The sequence below is a fragment of the Magallana gigas genome, chromosome 1 (genome assembly GCF_963853765.1).
Source record: "Magallana gigas chromosome 1, xbMagGiga1.1, whole genome shotgun sequence".
NCBI lineage: Eukaryota > Metazoa > Mollusca > Bivalvia > Ostreida > Ostreidae > Magallana > Magallana gigas.
The window spans coordinates 8109035-8132423 of NC_088853.1; the positions used below are offsets into that span (position 1 = coordinate 8109035).

The 23389-nt window shown below is 36.4% G+C and overlaps 2 protein-coding genes across 3 annotated transcripts; both read left to right on the plus strand.

The window, feature by feature from the left end:
- Window positions 1-3607: 3607 nt before the first annotated feature.
- Window positions 3608-18511, plus strand: LOC105335148 (uncharacterized). The gene is made up of 6 exons (XM_066084953.1): window positions 3608-3713; window positions 5999-6115; window positions 6220-6882; window positions 15033-15080; window positions 17462-17968; window positions 18471-18511. Exons 3-6 carry the CDS (start codon window positions 6285-6287, stop codon window positions 18509-18511), a joined length of 1194 nt encoding a protein of 397 aa, XP_065941025.1. The 5' UTR covers window positions 3608-3713; window positions 5999-6115; window positions 6220-6284.
- Window positions 18512-18794: 283 nt separating this feature from the next.
- On the plus strand, window positions 18795-22916 carry LOC136274690 (serine/threonine-protein phosphatase 6 regulatory ankyrin repeat subunit B-like). Of its 2 annotated transcripts, XM_066082132.1 has the most exons (2): window positions 18795-22480; window positions 22577-22916. In XM_066082132.1, the coding sequence occupies exons 1-2, from the start codon at window positions 18829-18831 to the stop codon at window positions 22774-22776; spliced, it is 3852 nt and encodes a 1283-aa protein (XP_065938204.1). In that variant the 5' UTR covers window positions 18795-18828; the 3' UTR covers window positions 22777-22916. The 2 variants fall into 2 exon arrangements, with proteins under 2 accessions (XP_065938204.1, XP_065938202.1); XM_066082130.1 differs by having other exon boundaries at window positions 18795-22916.
- Window positions 22917-23389: the final 473 nt, after the last annotated feature.

Genomic DNA, 23389 nt, shown 5'->3' on the forward strand with positions numbered 1-23389 from the left:
ACTTCACATCCCTACGCTGAATGGTCCCCCCATACCGATGGATGATTGGCGGTACGCACATCACTACGTTCTGCTCCCGGTTTGGTGCGTTCAGTGTCCCGGTCAGGCGTAAATCTTGCTGCTGTGGTCGATGTCGGGGGTTTTCCCATGTGTTGTGTTCCCGGTTTGGCGCGTCCGGTGTCCAGGTAAAGCGCGGATCTTGCTGCGGCTGTCGGTGCCTCGGTGTTACCCATGCGTAGAGCTCCCGGCTTGATGTGATTGGTGTTCGAGTAAGGCGCGGATCTCGCTGCTGCGGCAGATGCCTCTGAGGTATTCTGTGGGTCGCCCGACGGGTCCTCAGTTAGGTACAGTTTCCCATCAATAAATACAGCTTGTTGCGAACCAGCTTCGTTTTGTGTCCCGATTTTCCTGAACCTCTTCTGGATAGGGTATAACAGTCGACGCTTGTCCTCGATTTCCTTGGGGAACTGTTCGTGGATCCCGTAGGGGGTTCTTTGGAGTTTATACGAATTTTTAATGATATGTTTCACATCAGCGTGGTACAGCAGGCGTGCTACAATAGGACGGTCCTTCCCACGAACAAACCGACCAAAGCGGTGAACATTGTTGAATTCGATGTTTTTCTCTATTTCAACTTCATAGTATAGGAAATCCCGGAGTTTCTTTTCTGTGTCCTCGCAATTAGTTTCTCCCACAAGACCGGTAAAAATAAGATTGTTCTTCGTAAATCGACACTTAAGGTCAAGTACTGTGTCTTTTAGGTCTTTAAGGTCCATAAGTTCATTTGGTTTGCCGCTTGTCGTGTTGACTTGTTTTCCTACATGTATATTGTCTATATCATCGCGGACTTTGTCGAGATCTTGTTGATACTTTTGGGTTTGTTTTTTCATTTGCTTTGAGGCATCACATTGTTGCATTTTTTTATCTGCTCTGTGGCACGTTTGCATTGTTTTTCGAACTCGTCCACTTTGTTGGCAACGAAATCTATTGTTTTCTCAAATTCTGTATTTTTTGATTAAAAAAGATCGACCCTCCTCTCCATTGTAGTAACCCGCCAGTTACTCCCGCCTATCCACTTTATTTATAGATTCCGCAATACCATCTAACAGTTGTAATTTTTTCATAATATAATCCAGTTTTTCATCGACATTTCGGCCTACAGATTTGTTTAACGGGGTGGAAGTTACTGGTAGATTATGTGTTAGATTGTGTGTTAGCGCAACATCGCGTTTATCTAAACGCGATGTCGCGCTAACGCAAATGGCCCTATCCGGACACCATAGACAAGACTATTGCGCGTGAAAAAAGTGTTAAAACATTTGACAGAATCTTTAACAAGGTTTTATTAAAAAAAAAGATAGAAGGAGTACATGTAATGAAAGTTTGAATAGTTTTACTGTAATAATAAGCACGCAATTGCGTATTTAAGATCTGTCCGGAATTCAATATCTTTAAAATTTTGTTTACACCACATGTCAAATCTGTAGAAATTCGTAATCTTATCAACCCCTCGCCGAAAGTTACGCTTAAATGTTTAAAAGTCGATGCGCCAAGCTTTTGATCAAAAGGCTGAGCTAGCAATATAAACTGTCTGGGCCGTCTTATATTTTAACGGTAAATTGAGAAATTCATAATTTTACCAAGAATTATTTTAAAATTCGTATAAGTTATGGGAAAACTGTCATTCAATGGTATAAATTTGCGCAAAATAAGAAGTAGCGTCTCTTTAATATAACTATTTTAATCTCCATAATTTTTGGAAACGCTTAAAAATATATTCGATAACTCTCTACAATCGAATCATACATTTTGCAAATGAAAAAGAACGACAACTTTGCGAGATTGAGATCATGCACGTATTACCTACATGTAACATTCAGGCACGTAGCATCGTTTTTGAAAGTGGGGGGCCAGACTCATCCAAAAAATCTTGACAAGCAAAAAGAAAAAAAAAAAAAAAAAGAGGGAAATTTAAAGTTTCCAAAAATCTTGAGTAGCATATTACTTCAATTTCACTCCTCATTTTCTTATCCATGTTTTACTTACTCCCAAAAAAGTGGGGGGGGGGGGGGGGCAACTCCATGATAATTCAATTTTTTATATGTAAATTTTTAAAAATTTGTTGCTGCGAGAAAAAGTGGGGGGGGGGGGGGCAGGCCCCCCCCTGCCCCCCCCCCCCCCCCCCCCTGATGCTACGTGCCTGACATTAGGGGTTTTCAAGCAGGAACGAATTTTTAATATGAAAAAAGTTCGCTGTTTACGAGTTTTTATTGATTATTTACCTATCATAAATCTTTGTATACATTGTGAATCATTAATTATAATCGTAATTAGGGTCTTCCGTTTCCAACGGAAGACCCTATTGTTTTTGTTAGGTTTCTTTTTCTCAATTTTTCACTATTATTATTCTTTTTTTTCTTAACATTTTTCTTAAAACTCAAATATCTCGAATATGCTACAATGGATTTTTATGAAAATTTTACGAATAATACAAAATATCAAGGTCTTTTACCGTGTACATTTTTGTTGATGACGTCACTTCAGGTCGGCCGTTATATTCGTTTTTCTTTTTGTAAAAAGTGATCTTGTCCTCCCTTTTTCGCAAAAACGATTAAAGATAGAAAATTAAAAGTTTCAGGAATGATAGATTTGTGAATTTCTAGGGCCGATCAGGTAAAACTACGATCGTCCGCCACTTCCGGTCCGCTCAAACAGCATTTTTGGAAAATTGAGTTTTAAATTTTTTTGTAATCAAATAATCTACAATTTTTTTCCATCAAAATATGTTTTAAACTTATCAAATTTTAATATGAGCAGGTCGTCCGTCACTTCCGGTCGTCACCGGAAGTGATTGTAATATTTCGATTTTAGGAATTTTAAAGCATATGCGTTTTGTTGACATTTTTGTACTGAATACAAAACTAAAAACCGCTTTAAAATCGGACAACGTGTTGCGGAGATATTGAAGTTTTAAAATGACGTTTTCCGGAAATCTGCATTTCGCAGTGTAGGTTGAAAAATTAGTTTGAAAAGAAGTTAATATGATAGTAAAACGTACCAAATGTCAATAGTTTAATTGAACCCTATCAATTCAAAATCAAACGAAAGACCCACTTGTTGCTCGCAACAAGATGCTTTCAGGTAATTCAGGCATTCTCGAGAAATTTAGCGTCAAAATTCTGAAGCGAGAGTCTAAGTAGCTCAGTCGATAGAATCGTGGCCATGGCCCAGGTGACCCGGGTTCAAGCCCCGATTGCCGCAATTTTTTTTATACTATTTTTCGCTTAGATCTACGATTTTATCTTTGAAGTGATAAGTTTAATCTAATCTATTCAAAAATCGGACGGAAGACCCATTCGTTGCTCGCAACGAGATCGTGTCTAGTTTACGACTATTTTTCTGTTTTGTTAAATATTTATTTTTGAGTATTATTCCATAAAAGAGCACGATTATGAAGCAAATTAAGAAACAGCTTGTCATGCGAAATCACATTTCAGATAAATAATAATCGATAAAATCAACTCTCCCTTCAGTACTTCAATACTCTGATAACTTTCGGTTTATTTTTATCGGGCTCGGCGTCCGTCTCTTTCTTCCATTCGGCATTCGTACCTCGTTTGAGGGTCCGCTCGTTTGATGTAGGATACTGGAATCGGCCGAGGTGCGCCGAATGTCTTTCTTCCTGCGGATTTCACCAGAGAAGCAATGCGAAGGTTTGCTCTTGATTGTGTTGTTATTTGTGATCGTTATACACATAATACACCTTATTTTATATACAAGTGATTTGTTATTAATTCACCTGACTGCGGAAATCACTTCAGTATTCAATTTGTGTATTATACATGAAAGTACAGTAGCGTCGGAAGCAAATCGAAAGTGGGGGGGGGGGGGGGGGGGCTGGACTTATCCTCAAAAATCTTGACAAGCAAAACCTAATTCCCCCAAAATTGGGGGGGGGGGGGCTATGCTATTATACCTAAAGGGGGGGGGGGGTAGTATACCTCTGACTCCTCCATCTTTTCAAGGTAAATTTAGGAACAATTATCTTTGCTGCGAGAAAAACCCTCCATCATGTTATGTGCCTAATGGGTAACGTATCTCTTCATGTAAGCTGTCATGTAAAAATTTCTACGCAAATCTCTGCACTGTTCATTTATTTAATTTGAGGAATAAATTTTATTTTATTCTTATCAATATCAACTTACTTCTGCCTAAAATAAAAGCTTGTCCATGACTTTCGATTTACAGGAAGTTTGAGTACCCATTATTGCCGCACATATCTTTTCGTTATTTTTCAGTAATTAATTGGTGAAAAGGTCAAAAATTTAAAAGAATCTCTCAAAATAAGATATCATGTAAATACATATCATAGAAAATTATATCTTAAACGCAATTCAATCAGATTATAAGCAGTATTCTTTTTGATGTCTCTGCGGCCACATGCACACAAACGGGGAAACGTGCTTCGCATGTGTTGGGACAAATGATTAAAAATGAAAGAAATGCATTGTTTATATTATAAAAGCGTTTTAAAAAAAGTTTTAGTTTGTCTAGTGAAAGAAATAATGTGTATGAAAGTAACAGAAAGTTATGAGCAATGCCTCTGATTTACACCGCAGGTGCGTATGGATAAATCTTTGATCCGCCTCAGGTTGCAAACAAAATGGCGTCTTACAAGCAAGCAGACGCTTGGTTTTCTTTCTTAAATATTGTGTAGTAGGAATTGTATCTTGCGTATTTTTGTCAAAAATCATAACACGGAGGTAAATATTCTTCGAATTTGGACCTATACAAAAAATGCCCTGTTATCAAAGTGGATTACAAGTCAAAGATTCAGTGGCATGTGTCATCGCAGGGATACAGCTGAGATACATTTACATAGGCTTACCTTTTTTAAGGTGGGTTCTGTACCGTTTGAAGTAGATTTTCTTCATTCCCAACTCTGATAGTGTCTTTAAAATTCTATTATTTATTTATTTTGGTTTGTAGCTGAAAACTACGAAATAGCGGAAATTTTGCTGTTTTTAAAACAATCTGCAATAATGGGTACTCGGCAATAATGGGTACTCACACATTAGGTCTCACTTTGCAAAAAAAGGGGGGGAGGGGGGGGGGGGTAAGCCCCCCTAGCCAGCCCCCCGGTTCAGACACCTATGAAGTAAGTGTAGAGACTTTTTATGTTTATATGAGTTATAATAAGAAGAAAGGGATCTTTTTTTTTTCTTAAAGCTGCATTGGGATTTTTTGGCTATTACAGTATCAAATAATTTTCCATACAAGCTCATTAACATAGAAAGTTCCTATTTACATTATTCTCTTTTGAGAAGTGGACAGGCATAGCCTACATCTACTTCTCTTCGCAAGCCCTCATATTTTGATTCTGGAAAACGTGTATATGTCGGAACCAAAGACGGTTTTGGGGGGGGGGGGGGCAATATACCTAGAACTCCATAAAAATTCTTACCTGCCAATTTTTTTTTTCAATATCACGAAATTCCTAAAATTTGTATTCCAATGACTCCAATTTTAAGTATCACTAGTAATATTTAAAATCTTTTTAAGGTTAATTTAGAAACAATTATGAGTGTTGCGAGAAAAAGTGTGGGGTGGGGGAATGGACCCTCAGTCCCTGATGCCTTGTGCCTATTGGTTCTGATGCCTATGGTCACTATGATGAATCAAATGTTGTAAAGTACATGACCCAAGGAGCTGTCTTTAACACCCCCTCCTGAAATAGAAAATGATGATATATTTTGATAACTTTGAACATCCCCATCCCTTAACCATATTTAGTTTATGTAGGGCCTTTGCACGGGGTTTAGTTGTCAATTAAGCTAAATATTATTTAGATTAAGTGAGCTTTTCTGATCAGGTTTGGTCCGATGTCTGCCTTTCTATGTGTCTGTCTGTTTCTCTGGCCGCTCCTATGCATACATCTGCCCTGCTTCATGATCGGTAACTCTTAAATCTTTCGTTGATATTTTTGTGTTTTTTTTAGAACCAGATAATTAAATATCCGGGAGTTTGATTTCAACACTTCAATCAATAAAGGAAAGACAAGATAAACATCTCATTGTGAAAAACACAATTAACAATGTTGTATTGATAAGAAAAGGTAAATATTTGCAGCTTTTACAAAATACTTGTCATTCTTGAAATCCTACTGTTTTGCAGCTAATACACATATGGGGTATATTGTACACATTCTGTTTGTTTCAGAATACAGAGAAGAGAGGTCATAAAACCAAGAAAATAGAAATATGGACTACAGATTTGACCGCTGAATGATAATTAAAACTAGAATGACTTCTACTAATCTCTCACCAAAGCAACTAAATTTTGCCCACCTCGTTTTAGCATGTGTGGATGTTATCAAACAGCCGCTTATAGACATATTGGATATTTATGTCAAACCAAGCGATCTTTGCAAAAAAGTTAAACAGTGCAATGATTTAATGAGCGGACGACATAAACTTAATTCAGAGCAACTAAAGAAATGTGGATTTACATCGCCTCATATTCCAGATTATAGTCAGTTTGATGTTACTTTGCTTTATACACTTATAAGAAATCTCTGCCCGAGGGCACTGACACCCACAAATGGATGGGGTAAGGAACCACAAGTGACCGACACACAGCTTGGAGATGACATCGAACGTATCAGACAGTTTAGAAACAAAAATGTGGCACATGTTAACTCTGGAGAGCTTGATGATATGGAGTTTGAAGGTATTTGGAGTGATTTAGAGGATGTCGTCAAGAGGATTCAGAGTTTTACGACAGCAAACGGGTGCAGCTCCGACTTTTTACAACAACTGGCAGATCTAAAAGGGCGGACTGTTGAAATTGATGAATACACATCGGTCATAAAATCATTAGAAGGTAAATAAGAAATTCCTTACACAATGCTTAATTTAGGACATTTGAAAAAGATGTTTCCTATAAAGTTTTTATGTAAAGTGTGTTTTTCTCTTAGAAACAGGTATCGCCTAGAATCCTCTCAGAATAACAGTTTTACTGTATTTCTCATCTATCTCAAAAATCGTGTGTGCGACCATCGCACTAGGTTCCGTTCGTATTTGAAATTATTTATTTTTAATTTGTTTACCAGATGACCAAGTGGTTATTGCGCTGGCTGCCTCCTGCTAGGAGATTCAGCAGGTCTTTATGATCAAACCCCCACTATAGGACAGAATTAAAGCTCAAATAAGTATTTATCACTAATTGTTTCCCTTCACTTTTTAACAATATAATGAAATTATACATACCTGCCATTAGAGTACAATTTAAACCTATTAAACCAATATTTTAAAAATATTTCTTTTTGACATATCATATGTTTTAATCTTTTCCCTATTCGGAAGTACCCAAGACACTTTTTAACGTTATCACCCGGGGTACTGTTATGTCGTTTGTAAGGCAAAAAAAATCCCAGTACACATTAGATTTTTTAGCCGTATACAGAAACCCGACAAGCTTAAATGGACATTCCACCCCCCCCCCCCCCCAAAAAAAAATTTAGTGATTTGTCATAAACTATTTGATGAGCATTTTATGAATGGGCCCTGTTTTAGCTCACCTGAACTGAAAGCTCAAGTGAGCTTTATAGATCACTTTTTGTCTGGCGTCTGTCTGTTCATCCATCTGTCTGTCTGTAAATTTTTTACATTTTCAACTTTTTCTCCAGAACCACTGCACCGATTTCAACCAAACTTGGTACAAAGCATCCATAGGCAGGGGGGATTCAAGTTTGTTAAATAAAGGATAAAGCCCTCTTTCAAGGGGAGATAATAAAAAATCATTAAAATGTATTGGTATTTTTCAAAAATCTTCTTCTCAAAACTTATTTGGCAAGTAAAGCTGAAAATTGTGTAGAAGCATCTTAAGGTAGTGTAGATTCAAGTTTTTACAAATCATGATCCCCAGGGGTAGGATGGGGGCCACACTGATGGGGGTGGGGGTGGGGGTGGGGGTGGGGGTGGGGACCAATTTTACAAAGGAATATATAGAGTAAATCTTTAAAAATCTTCTTCTATGAAATTCATCACCCAGAAAAGTTGTAACTTGTGTTAAAGGATCCTCAGGTAGACTAAGTGTAGATTCAAGTTTGTTCAATTGATCCCCAGGGTTAGAGTGGGGCCACAATTGGGGGGTAAAATTTTTACATATTAGGAATATATAGAGTAAATCATTTAAAATATCTTTCTCTGAAACTGATCAGCCAGAAAAGCTGAAACTTGTGTGGAAGCATCCTCAGGTAGTGTAGATTCAAGTTTGTTCAAATCATGATCTGTAGGGGTAGGGTTGGGTCACAATGGGGAGTCGAATTTTACATAGAAATATATAGAAAAAAATGTTTTAAGATGTTCTTCTCAGAAAACTGATTGGGCAGAAAAGCTGCAACTTGTGTGGAAGCATCCTCAGATAGGGAAGATTCAAGTTTGTTCAAATCATGATCCCCCAGGGTAGGATGGAGCCACAATTTGGAAGGAGGGGGTGTAAAATGTTTACATAGGAATATATAGGGACTTTTTAAAAAAAAAATATCTTCTAAAACACAGTTTGTCTAGAAAATATGTTATCATAAAATATAGTCCAAAGGTTCAAAAACTGTTGTAATTATTTTATAGGGTTAATGTGGAATAACACACCTGAAAAAAAATCACTCAAATTGACAATAAATTATTTGAATCAAAGAATGAAAGATATAATGATAAAAAAAGTGTACATATGTCAAAAAAGTTTGCAGTTGGGGTTAAAACAAATTAATATCTAAAAAATTCAATTCAGTAGGTGACAAAAAAAAGCCCCAGTGGGATTCGAACTCGGGATGTACAGGTCACAAGCTTCACACTTTATCCACTAGGCTATTGAGTAAGATACATATTGCCGTCAATTATGTCCTCTTAATAAAATGAAATATCGTTTTGATCAGAGGTCAGCTATTTTGTAATGATGTGTTATTTCACCTTAACTTGCCTGCTTACTCTAACATTCTATTAAAAGGCATTTTGTCTTAGAATTTTTTTTTAGAAAAAAAGAAAGCCTATGCAGTTCTGAAAAAAGGTATACCCCATATTGTCAATTCCATTGAGTTTTAAGAAAGATATGGCCATTTAATGAACCCACCATTTCCACTTTATTTCATTTAATTAACATAGATTCATATCATTATAGTTCTTCTTCAGCAAAACATCTCAACTTATAATCATTTAGAGGTCAATTGTTGTTCAAACTCATTTAATACGAAACCTTATTCAATACTGCATGGTTCTTGGACTACATGATATTATTATCATAAAAGCACCACATCACTTAGAAATACATTTGCATGTGTAGTAACCCTCCTCGTATGTATTGATTTTCATAAAAAGCAGTAGTTTGAAATCTTTCACCTAATATTATTCAACTTGTGGCAATTTCCTAGAGTCAATTTTCAAACATATTTAAAAACACTAATTACAGACACTAAAATTTGACCTATTTTGATAAATTGAATGAATTGTTAGTACTGTAGCATTTTCAGGGACAAATATACATGCCGTCTATTCCCTTTTTAACCATGATAAAAAAACCTATCAGTGTGATGCCTGCCTTTAATTGAATCAAATACCCCCAGTTAGCTGGGGACACTTTATGATTTAAATCCACTGCTCAAATTTTACGTTTTTAGCTCACCATAGCTGAAAGCTCAAGTGAGCTATTCTGATCACATTTTGTCCATCGTCCGTCTGTCCGTCCATCTGTCTGTCCGACCGTCTGTCTGTCCGTCTGTCTGTCCATCTGTAAACTTTTCACATTTTGAACTTCTTCTCTAAAACCACATAACCAAATTCATTTAAACTTGGCTCAAAGCATTCTTATTGAAAGATGAATATAAATTGCAGAAATGAAAGAAAAGTTTTCATTGAAAGCGAAGAAAACCTCAAAACTGTAAAAAAAAAAAAGGGGGGGGGTGCATTTTAAAAAATCTTCTTCTCAAGAACTACTGAGGCAAATTCAACGTGATTTAGCATGAATAATCCTTATGGGAAGGAAAATATAAATTGCAAAAATTATGGGCTAATTCTGTTTCAAATCTGAGTTATTATGAAAATGATAAGAAAGAAAAGGCGTGTTTGAAGCAATTTATAGCATCCTTGAGTCTTGGTAAAATGGGTAGGCATGACCAGGCCAGGCCAAAACAAAAGATTGACAGTTATTAATCTGCCAATCTCATTAACATTTCAAGATATTTACTGACCAGTATATTTGTATTCGCTGTAAATATTGCTGCAAAATTATGCGTAATTGGAATTGACGATTGCCGATATGCCCCGGCTTTTATTTTGCCCCGGCCCGGGTTTGCTTACCCATTTTACCAAGACTCGTATTCCATAATTCTAAACAACAGTCATTTAATTATAATGGAGAAGACAAATTAAATTGTTGAATATTTTTAATTTGAGAAATTGAGCGCATTGAGGTGCAATTTTCTTCTTCACATATATACATGTAGGATTTTTTTGATAAAATACAATAGCTATTATATTTAAAAAAATACAATAACTAGTAAGTGGTTGAGGAAAAAAATGTACCTATATGCTCTCATATATTTTGATCGCTTTATTAAGTGGGGGAGGGGGGCAGAACGAAAGTACAGGGAATTAGAAGTTATATAAAAGTGTACCCCTACCAAATATTTAGTTCTATATCTTGCGTAGGATTTTCTTATTCTGTGTAAAAACAGTAATTCTTGAAGGTACAATGTCAAAGATTACGTGTATGCAAAAATAAGTGTAAAATTCGAATACTTTACAATATTTATTTTTTTGTTATTCTACCGAGGGCCATATGGCACAATATCTTTTGAACGCCCATTGTTGCTCAGGTGAGCGTAATGGCCCCATGGGCCTCTTTGTAGTGTTTGTAATTTACATTACGTATTCTAAGAAGGACAACTCAATGCTAATTCCTACTGTGTTATGTTGGGTTATTGCCCCTGTATTATGTGTGACGTTGTTTCCGGTTTTAATAAAGGTCTTGAATGACGAACCTGTTTTATTCATGGTCTAAATCTGGTTAAATCCATGTGTGTAGCATACAAGGACGCTACATAAAATTGGCAATGAGGATAATTAACGCTTAAGGATCACGATGGCAGGTGTTTTGATGCATAATTTGCATGGACTTCCACATTTTGATGTTTCTGATGTAACTGGCATTGCATCCAAATGGCAAAGATGGCGTCGGGCGTTTGAATTATATGCAACAGGAAAAGGGATAGAGGGTGCAGCTCAGGCAAAGGCTTTGCTTCTACATACAGCAGGTATGGACGTGCAAGACATTTTCTTTATGTTACCGGAAGGTACCGGTGATAACGTTTACGCAAAAGCGCTGAACGCTTTGGACAAATATTTGAAGCCCCAAGCAAATGTTCCCTATGAGAGATCTGTTTTTCGAAGCAAGGCACAGTCCACACAGGAGACTATTGAACAGTACATAACCCGATTATGTCAGCGTGCAGAAACGTGTGAATTTGGGAACCGTGACGCAATAGACGAGAGGATACGTGAGCAGATTATCGACAAGTGCGTACATCATAACTTGCGCCGTAAACTACTTGAGAAGGGTAGAGAACTCACTCTCGACCAAGTCCGTGAAATCGCCAGAGCTATGGAAGACTCTGAGAGACAAGCCACATCAATTGAAAATCAACCACAAGGAGCCAGTAGCAATGTTGTCAACAAGGTCAGTGTTCAGAATGAGAGACATTTTGTGAAAAAGACTAACAGTAAATGTTACAGTTGCGGTTATGAAGGGCACTTACGGAATGAACCTAGATGTCCTGCTAAGGGGAAAAAGTGTCGTAAGTGTAATGAAGTTGGACATTTTGAACGACAGTGTAAAACCAAAAACTGGAGTGCTAAGGGGAAACACGGGAGAGTTCATAACATCACAGAGCAGCCAGATCAAGGCGATGAGGACAAAGCTTACGCATTTAGTGTCCGTAATTCTGTGTTAGATGATGGCCTCGTTGTGAATATTGGGGGTGTTGACCTCAGTATGATTATCCACTCAGGAGCAAGTTGTAACATTATGGGGATGCCGTTATGGAACAGTCTGAAGGACAAGCGCATCGAATGTGTTTCATCCAAAGCTGACAAGCAACTCTTCGCTTATGGAAGTCAAGAGCCCCTAAAGGTAGCTGGCATATTTACAGCAACCGTGAAATACAATCAAACCGTTATACCGAATGTGGAATTCGTGGTCATCGACGGGAAGGGACAGGCCCTACTTGGTCGTGATACAGCTCTACAGTTGGGTGTTCTACAGATCGTGCGCAGCGTTAGTAATGCCGTCAAAGCAGATAACCGTTCAGTGTTTGATAAGTACCCTCAGTGCTTCAAGGGGGTAGGGAAGTTGAAATCGTTTCAACTAGAAATTCCGATTGATCCAGATGTTGAGCCAGTGATTCAACCAATGAGGCGGATACCGTATAGTTTGCGTGACAAACTCGCTAACAAGGTAGATGATCTGCTCGACCCGGACATCATTGAACGCGTTGAAGAGCCGTGTTCTTGGGTGTCGCCCGTTGTGTGCGTTCCGAAACATTCAGGTGATGACATCAGATTGTGCGTAGATATGCGCCAGGCCAATACCGCCGTCAAGAGAGTTCGTCATCCTATTCCAACCATTGATGAACTTTTGCATGAAATGAACTCTAATTGCAATTGTAATTCCAGCACAATTGCGCGATCAGGTTCTTCAACTTGCGCATGAAGGACATCCCGGCATAGTTGCAATGAAATCGCGATTAAGAAGTAAAGTTTGGTGGCCAGGGATTGACAAATGTGTTGAAACGCTTTATAGAAGTTGTTACGGGTGTCAGTTAGTAAGTCAACCTAGTAAACCCGAACCAATGAAGCGCACCGAGTTGCCTTCTGCGCCTTGGCAATCTTGCCGCAGATCTCTTAGGTCCATTACCGAGTAAGGAGTACATATTAGTACTAGTTGATTACTATAGTAGGTATTTTGAAGTCGCAATCACGAAAAATATTTCTTCTGAGAATATTACAGCATTGATTTCAAAGTTCTTTCTAACTCAGGGTTGCCGTTATCAATCCATACAGATAATGGTCCTCAGTTTGTGAGTCAGCATTTTAAAGATTTCATGTTGGACAACAGTATTGTCCACCACAGAACGACTCCTCTATGGCCGCAGACGAATGGTGAAGTTGAGCGCCAAAATAGATCAATACTGAAACGTGTTAGAATTGATCACGCTGAAGGCCGAGATTGGAAAGCGGAAATTGATAAATTTCTTGTGATGTATCGCAATACGCCGCACACGACGACTGGTGTTAGTCCATCCCAGTTACTGTTTGGTCGCAAACTTCGCACAAAGTTACCCGAACTTTTTGACGACAATATTGATGATCTTGAAGTACGCGATCGCGATGCGGAACAAAAGGAAAAGGGCAAAATGTATTCCGATAAACGTCGAAGAGCGGTTGAATCCGATATTCATACGGGTGCTAAAGTTCTTGTTAAACAAGATCGCGAACACAAATTATCCACACCATTTAACGTATCACCGTTTAAAGTTGTTGACATGAAAGGCAATAGTGTAGTTATTGAATCAGATGAAGGTGTACAGTACAAACGAAATGTTACACATTTAAAGAAATTCAATGAGAGAGAACGTAATTGTTTGTCAAATGAACCAAAATTGATTGAACATGATGAGAGAGTTGATGATAACTGTGAGACATATCCAAGTACCAATGTAAGTTGTAACTCAGAAAGTCAGTGTAGTACCGAGTCTGTCAGTATGTCCAATGATACAAGTAGTGAAACTGTTGGTGTTCAAAGTAGACCTGTAAGAAATAAGAAACTGCCATCCAGATTTGAGGGATTTTCTATGTATTAATAACTTCCTGGGAAATAACTGAATTGGCATTCTGGTATTGGTAAAATGTAATAGGAAATCTTCATGTTAAATTTGGAATTTTTTTATTATGTCTTTGTCAACACAAGTTAATGATTTGTGCCAATGTACAAATTAGTATGGCACTGCATATGTGTTTAATTGATTACTTTTTAGAAGTTATTTCAATTGGTACATAGTTGTATTGCAAGAAAGGAAGGGATGTAGTGTTTGTAATTTACATTACGTATTCTAAGAGAGACAACTCTATGCTATCCCCTACTGTGTTATGTTGGGTTATTGCCCCTGTATTATGTGTGACGTTTTTTCCGGTTTTAATAAAGGTCTTGAATGATGAACCTGTTTTATTCATGGTCTAAATCTGGTTAAATCCGTGTGTGTAGCATACAAGGACGCTATACTCTTGTTCTACATATTTGATGCATAAATACAACACAAGGTACAACTCATTATGTTGTGTTTTTTTCATTTCAAAAGTATATATTTATTATAGCAGATGCTATTTTAATGTAAAATTTTAATGTAATGTACATATCCTAAATGTACCGTAAATTGAGACATTTGGAAGAAGTGGGTGAATAACTATGTAAACAGGGTAAATACATCTAAAATTTCACTTATAGATGGGAAGGAGCGCTAGGTAAAACACACTTGTTTATTTTTATCTAAGTTGAATTCTCATTTTACAACTATGCTCTTAGGAAGATATCTCTATAATTATTCCCGAAAGGCAATTAATAGGGATTATATATTAATCAGTAAAATATATGGTAAAAACAGGTGTTACTTTTTTTTTTTATGAAAGATAGGTTTTAAAATTATGATTGGTAAGAAGAAAAGCTAACTTTGTCGTTTATTATATTATCAATATTTCAAGTTTTCTATGAAAAAGCTATTGAGATGTTATTTGCAATATAACGAGTACCGGTAAATGTTTGGAAAAGAACCTGTTTCTAAATACAATTCGGTATCATTTATAGAAACAACTACATTCAGTTTAATTCCCTTTGAAAGTAATTGTTGTTGTTGTATTTTGTATATATATATTTTGAAAAAAAAATAACATGAAATTATATAAATTCAGTTAATTTTTTCTTTGTAGAGGAAATGAAAGAAAAGGTAAAAACAGCAGTTCCATGGAATGTGAAAGGTTTGTAAATATCAATGTAACTTGATATTACACCACATTTTTATTTTAGAGCAAAGTTTCTGCAACAATCAGAAATGAAGTAAATTGTATGCATATATCGATTATTGTTCTAAAATTTGCAAAATGACATTATTGCTTTTAGGGACTTACATGTTTGCCTGAAATGATTGAATTTGAAAAATAATAATACTGGCTTCATGCCATGTTGTGAAATAATATTGGGATAATTTCATAGCAACAAGAAAATATGTTTTAAACAAAAAACATATCAGTGTTTTGCTATGCACAGTTTTTAAAAAAGAGAAATGTTATTGATTTTCAACCATTAATGTTACATTATTTTCCACATATATGTTTTAAACAAAAAACATATCAGTGTTTTGCTATGCAGAGTTTTTAAAAATAATAAATGTTATTGATTTTCAACCATCAATGTTACTATTTTTTTCCACATAATTTGTGTGTAAATAAGGTTGATCAGTCCAAAACTAGCACACTTTTTTTGTGCCCTGTAAATTGTACTTATTATGATCGTCCTTCCATTTCTTAGACCAGGAGCCTCCTCAGACCTGCATCTATATCTTGATAAACTTTAAACGAAACACAAAAGAAATCAAGGTCGCTTCATTTGAAAAATAAATAAGCTTCTTAGCGATTGAGAAGAACCGAAACTCAAGTAACAAATATGAGAGAGAGAGAGAGAGAGAGAGAGAGAGAGAGAGAGGGAGAGAGAGCATTATTATAGCATGGTGGGTGTACTAAGTATTAATGAAATCAAAAAATTATATATTCTTTAAATCTTAGGTAAGGCAGTTAAAATCCAAAGTTCTGTGTATATGCGGTAGGTAAATAAAAAGCTGAAACTTATGTGGAAGCATCATCATGTAGTGTAGATTCAAAGTTGTAAAAATCATGACTCCCGGGGGTAAAGGGGGGCACAATGAGGGGACGAATGTTTACATAGGAATATATAGAGTCAATCTTTAAAAATCTTTTTCTCAGAAACCAATCGGCCAGGTAAGCTGAAACTAGTGTGGAAGCATCGTCAGGTTGTGTAGTTTCAAGCTGGTTCAAATTATGATCCCCGGGGGTAAGATGTAGAGAAAAGTAAGATGTAAGAGACAAATCTTAAAATCTTCTTAAAAACCATTTTTCTAGAAAAGCTGTGACTTAAGTGAAAACAAATTCAGATAGTGTGGATTCAAATTCGTTAAAATCCAAATTTTGTGGAGTAGGGTGGGGCCACATTGGGGATCTAGTTGTACAAAGGAAACCATTTTAATTATTCACAAAAACTGAAATGTTATCATCTATGGTTTTACTTATATGCAAGCGTTTTTACCTATTGCTGATTCTTTAAAATTGTTTAGACTTTGGCCCCGGGACGATTCTTGGGCCTCACAATGGGTTCAGAGTGTAATATAGGTTTATATCCCGTTTATAAACTATTGTTTCGGATCTTTTTGAGAACTGCACTGCTCAACATGTGATATGACTATAAAATCATCATGTTTGAAAAGGGACTGTATCATTAACGCAAGCATATCCGGGGGGGGGGGGGGGGGGGTTTATACAGGATCTACACGTAATATACCGCATTGTCCACATATTTTTTGTTATGACTCCATTAAGCCGATTTTATAATGCCTATTGTTGCTCAGGAGAGCGATGATACCCATGGGCCTCTTGTTTCTTTTTCATTCTAATAGAACATATGTGATGTTTTACAAATTAACTGAAATCTACGCATGCACTTCGCTGTTGCTTTATTTATTACACAAGACATCTTGGGGGTTTAGTTTTATTGGTGATAAAGAAATAAATATCCGAACTACGACTCAAGAATTCGACAACAGTGAAATGTGAGAATTGCCTCATTGTGGAAAGAGGCAGTAGAAATTAAAAAAGATAAGTTTTCTGTCAAATTTGACTTGATAACACTTGCATGCTTTTAATTGGGATAAGACAATGATGGCCGGGTCCTTGTCTAATCTCTGTCTAGAAGTTCTTGACAATTATCTCATGTATAAACTTATAATCTAGTGAACAAAAATTATTGAACCCCCTCCCCCCCCAAAAAAAAAATTGCATAGAACATATTCACAACACCCCCTTAATTTTAATAGTTCTATAGAAAAAGGAATAGTACCGTTAATTGGTTTTTAAAAGTCGTATTTTTGTATTTACATTTTTAAAACAACAAAAATTTAAAAACTGTGTTATTAAAACATTTCGATTAAAATGGCCCAATATTTTGATTCTTTTCATTATTTTCAATTAATAAATAATGTTTTAAATACAGTAGAATATGGAAAATTTTATCAAGTCTAAAAATAAAAGAAAAAGGTTAAATGTAGATTACAGGCTCACTTTTTTTTTAGAAATATATAAAAAAGTTGTCTCGGAATGGAAAAAAAAAGACGACGTTTACTTTGAAACACACAGCTTTCCAGCGATGTTTGACCAAGTAAAGAATCAGCCATTTGTAACGTTTGTTGGTACACCAGGTTCAGGAAAATCAGCCACGGCCCACCACATTGCACTGAAGCTACAAAATGAGGAAGGGTATGGCATCTTACCAATTAAAGAAGTAAGCAAAGTAGAAGATTACTGTGATCCAGAAAGTCCACAAGTGTTTGTCATTGATGACGTGGTTGGTGTGTTTGAGTTTGACATGGTACAGTTTAAATTGCTAGAGAAGTATGAAAGTAGAATAATCACACCTGTTATGCCAAAAACCAAAATTATTATGACATGTCGAGAAGTTGTTTTTAGACATGAAACCTTTTCAAAGTCTTTCGTTACCAAAGCAACGAATGTTATTAAGCTACAAAGCGAGCATAACAAGTTAAATGACGAAGATAAACATTCTTTACTAGCAAATTACGGTGTGAATACGCATTTGATACCTTCCAAAAAAATGTCTGAAACATCAACTATGTTTCCATTTTTATGCAAAATATTTTCAAAACAGAAATTTAATGTTCACGATTATAGGTTTTTCATAACACCTATCAAGTACATTAAAATTGGACTTGACAAGTTGCAAACACAAAACAAAATGCATTATGTTTCCTTAGTTTTATTGATGCTAAATCAGAACAAATTGTCAGAGACAGATTTAGAGAGAAAACAAATTGAAAACAAACCTATTGACATAAAGTATGTTTTAAGAAAATGCAAAGTTAGTAGTCTTACAGAAAGTTTTGAAATAACTGGAGCACTACAAGAAATGAAAGGGACCTACACTCAAACATGTGACGACCAGTTCAGTTTTATACACGACTCGTTGTATGAAATCGTTGCATGCCATTTTGGTAGTCAATTTCCAGAACTGATTTTGAAACACATGAGTATTGAATACATTGCTAACTATGTAAATATAAACAGCAACGACGGTGAAATTAATGAGAGTGAAAGTGACGAAATGATAGAACATATCGAACATTTGTGTATAACATTGCAAGAGTCCACCCTTCCAACGTTTGCTGAACGTTTGTTCGCTGATCTTAAAGACGGGAAATTTGTTGGAGTTTTTAAAGCTGTGAAACATCCATCTGTAATGCAGGCCTTTCAAAAAATGATAATAAAAAAAAAGTATGAGGACTTGTTTACTGCATTTCTTTTTGATTCTGCTGATAAATATTTTGACAGAATCTTGGATCTTGTAGATCTGTTTCCCATGCATTACGCTACTTTAAGACTTTTTTTCGGCGGAAAAAACCCCAATGATCAGCATAGCGAATGCATGAGAGCCATTAGATGGCTTGTTTTTAGCGGTCAACACGGTATTCTCCAGCACATTATAGATCAAATGATTATACAGAAAGGAAACATCAATGATCTTTTTCAAACATTCTGCAATATAGAACAACGGAGTAGTCAAAGGATGAACAAGGATGACACTTACACTGAGGTAGAGAGGACTGAAGATGGTGACAGTGAGAATGAAGTCCGTTCTTTAGATAGTGACACAACATTTGAAACAACTAAACACAAGGTTAAGGAAAAGAGTACACTTTGTTTTAAAAATGCCGACACTGATATGGATATCGTGAACAATGATCACACGAAAACAGGTGACAAAAATAGTAAACCAGTTATCAGCTCAGATATCGACATACTCAGCGAACAAATGACCGAACAATGGCGCCTTCTTTGTCTCGGCTGTTACAGTGGTGATGTAAATACCGTTAAAATATTACTAAAATACGTCAACAAAGCCGTTTTAAACATAAATGGAAAGGATAAAGAAGAATTTTCGTTCACCCAAACAAATCCATTGGCCATTGCATGCAAACATCAATACTTTGATATTGCAAAGGAATTGATAAGAGCCGGGGCGAATGTTAACCCAAACATTGATGATCAATTTGAACAATCACATTTATTAAATTCTTGTTTGGGTAACAGAAATTGGGATATTGCTAAAGAATTAATTAAAGCAGGTGCTGATGTCAATAAAGGAAATGCATTTAGCACGCCTTTGATAGATGCGTGTAAAAACAATAATTTGAATGCTGTCAAATTGCTGATAAAAGCGGGGGCTAATTTAAATTTTAAAGCCAAAAACGAAACACCATTACAAGTTTCATATGATGCTAAAAATTTGAGAATTGCTGATGATTTGATCAAAGCTGGCGCTAATGCAAACTCAGCGAACGGGGTTCAATACTCTTCGAGGACTTCTTGTGATGATAAATCAAAAAATTTTGAAATGCAAAACAACGCAGGTATTGATATTAATCCAAATCAGAAAAAAACATCTACAAAATATAAAACACCACTGATTATAGCATGCAAAAAAGGACACCATCATAAAGTTAGACTTCTGATTGAGGCAGGGGCTGATATACATAAAGACGATGGACATAGAACGCCGTTTGATGTTGCCTGTCAGAATGGAAACTTGAAGATAATCAAAATGCTTATTAAAGCGGGGGCAGATGTCAACCCAATAAATGCGAAAATGTCTCCACTTATGGTCGCGTGCGATGACGGTGATTTAAAGTGTGTTCAAGATTGGATAAAAAGAGGTGCGTTGCTTAATTTAAAAACAGAAAAAGGAACACCACTAATAATTGCATGTAAGCAATATGACATCAGTGTTTTTGAAGAGTTGATAAAAAGGGGGGCTGATGTCAATCTTGAAGCTAATGGGGAAATTCCACTTACAGTTGTTTGTTCCCCACCATGGTTTGATCCATCAATCCATAAAAACCCTGAGATATATAAAATTAAATCGTTGATAAAAGCGGGGGCTGATGTCAATCTGGAAGCTGGAGAACAAACACCACTTACAGCTGTTCTTCATTCTTATGAAAATTTAACTTACCTTAGGGAATATCTTGAATACAAAAGGCATGTAGTTAAAGTTTTATTACAAGCGGGAGCTGATTTCAATCAGAAGGCTGGAGACGAAACGCCATTACTAGTTGCATGTCGGAATGGGTATACTGACGTTGTTGACGAGTTCATAAAAACAGAAGCTGACTTCAAGCTGGCATCTCAAGATGAAACACATATGACAGATGTGTGTAAAGAAACAAATATAAATGTAAAAGAGTGGCTTGATAAAATGGAAACTGACTTTATTTTAGGATTGCAGTACAAGTCACAGCTTTTGACTGCTTGTCTACTTAAACAGTTAACGATAGCTGACTTGTTTAAAGCAGATGGGGACTGCATCACCTGTCAGGATGATGACAACAAAACTCATAGATCTAAATGTTTAATTGAAGAGTTAGGAGAAGATAAAAGCTTAATAAAAAAATCAGGGGTTAATGCAAACCCTAAAAATGTAATGTCGTTTTTAATGAAAACTGCCTGCCAAATTGGCCAATTTAATTTAGTCAAAGAATTGGTAGAAGTTGGAGTTGACATAAATCTAATAGATGGAAATGAAACACCACTTATTATTTCTTGTCAGAGAGGGCATGTAACTGTTATCAAAGAGTTGATTAAAGCAGGTGTTGATGTCAATGCGGGAGCTGGATGTAATTATCCACTTATAGTAGCATGTGAAAAAATGCACATTGATGCAGTAAAAGAGTTAATACAGGCAGGGGCTGTTGTCAATTTGGAAAGTAGCAAGAAAACACCACTAACAACTGTTTGTGAGTTATACAATAGTCCTAAAGTGTTTAGGATAGTTGATATAAAACTGCAGAAAAGTATATTGGAAGCGTTGATAAAAGCAGGATCTGACGTTGATATGAAAGCAGGTGATGAAACACCACTGATAATTGTATGCAGGCAGAGAAACATTGATGCGGTTAAATTGCTTTTAGAATCAGGGGCTGATGTCAATCTGGCAGCTGGAGGTGTAACACCACTAACAGCAGCTTGTAGAGAATGTCATTTAAATGTGGTTGAGGAATTAATAAAAGCAGGGGCTAATGTCAATCAAAAGGATGAACACAAAACACCTCTCACTACTGCAATATCTATGCCGATACATAGACCTCGATATAGATGCGTCGAAATTATAGAGTGTGTTATCAAAGCAGGGGCTGAAGTCAATCTGAAAGATAAGGACCATACACCACTAACTTTGACATGTGAAGAGGGCAATTTGCGAATTGTTGCAGCATTGATTGATGCAGGGGCTGATGTTAATCTCAAAGCTTGGGGTAAGAGACCAATAACAGTCGCATGCACGGAAGGACATTTTGATGTTGTAAAATACCTAATACAAAGGGGGGCTTGCGTTAATTTAGGTGACGGCAATAAAACACCACTAGAAATAGCGTACGAAAGAAAATTTATGCGAATAGCAGAATATCTTGTTAACGCTGGGGCCAGTATTAATTTGATAAAGGATGTGTTTGCACAAATCACAGTTGCGTGCCAAATGGGTCGAATCAATGATGTTAGAAAAATGATTAAAGCTGGGACAGAGCTCAATCCTACCAATGTAGATAAAACGCCACTGACAGCTGCATGTCAGAAAGGACATTTGAGTTTGATAAAGGAACTGATTGATGCAGGAGCTTCGGTCGATTTAATGGATAGATTTAGTACTCCCCTTACAACTGCATGTCTTTGGGGACATTTGAGTGTGGTTAAAGAGTTGGTTAACGCAGGATCTTCTGTCGACAAAATAGATAAATACAATACTCCTCTTACAACTGCATGCATTTGGGGACATCTGGATATAGTTAAAGAATTGATAAGGGCTGGTTCTAATGTCAACCTCAGGGATGTATCTAATACACCTTTAACAACTGCGTGTTATTGGGGAGAATTGGATATTGTAAAAGATTTAATAGAATCTGGTGCTGATGTCAATCTACAGGATGAGGAAAATACACCTCTAACTATTGCATGTTTGAAAAATCGCATAGATATTGTGAAGGAATTGATTAAAGCTAAGGCTAATGTCAATGTAGAAGCTGGAGGTTACACACCACTTACAGCTGCATGTTTGAAAAATCGCATAGATATTGTGAAGGAATTGATTAAAGCTAAGGCTAATGTCAATGTAGAAGCTGGAGGTTACACACCACTTACAGCTGCTTGCGAAGAAGGAGATCTCTGTATAGTTGAAATGTTAATTGAAACAGGGGCTGACGTCAATCTGGGTGTTGAAATTGAAACATCAGATACAGACGACGAATCAATAGAAAACAAATTTGATTATAGTAGCCTGTCGAGGACTGTCTGGAACTATGGTAACAGTCGCAGGTCAACATAACACGTTAAATTATGGTCCAAAACATACATATGTTATATAAAAAGGGCCTCGTGTAACGATGTAAGATATTGATTCATACGTACACCGTTGACAACTCCGTGTAGATATACACATGGTTATAATAAGTATAACTTTTATTAGCTCACCTGAGCTGAAAGCTCAAGTGAGCTATTCTGATCACATTTTGTCCGTCGTCCGTCTGTCCGTCCGTCCGTCTGTCCGTCCGTCCGTCTGTCCGTCTGTAAACTTTTTACATTTTGAACTTCTTCTCCAAAACTGCTTATCCAATTTCAACCAAATTTGGCACAAAGCATCCTTATGGGAGGGCGAATATAAATTGCAAAAATTAAAGTCCGATCTGTATTCAAAGCGGAGAAAACCTTGAAACTGTAGAAAAAGGGGGGGGGGTGCATTTTTAAAAATCTTCTTCTCAAGAACTACCGAGGCAAATTCAACGTAGTTTAGCATAAATTATCCTTATGGGAAGGAAAATATAAATTGCAAAAATTAAGGGGTAATTTTGTTTCAAATCGAAGTTATTACGAAAATAATAATAAAGGAAAGGCGTGTTTCAATCGGGCTCGGCATCCGGTAAAATGGGTAGGCAAGACTT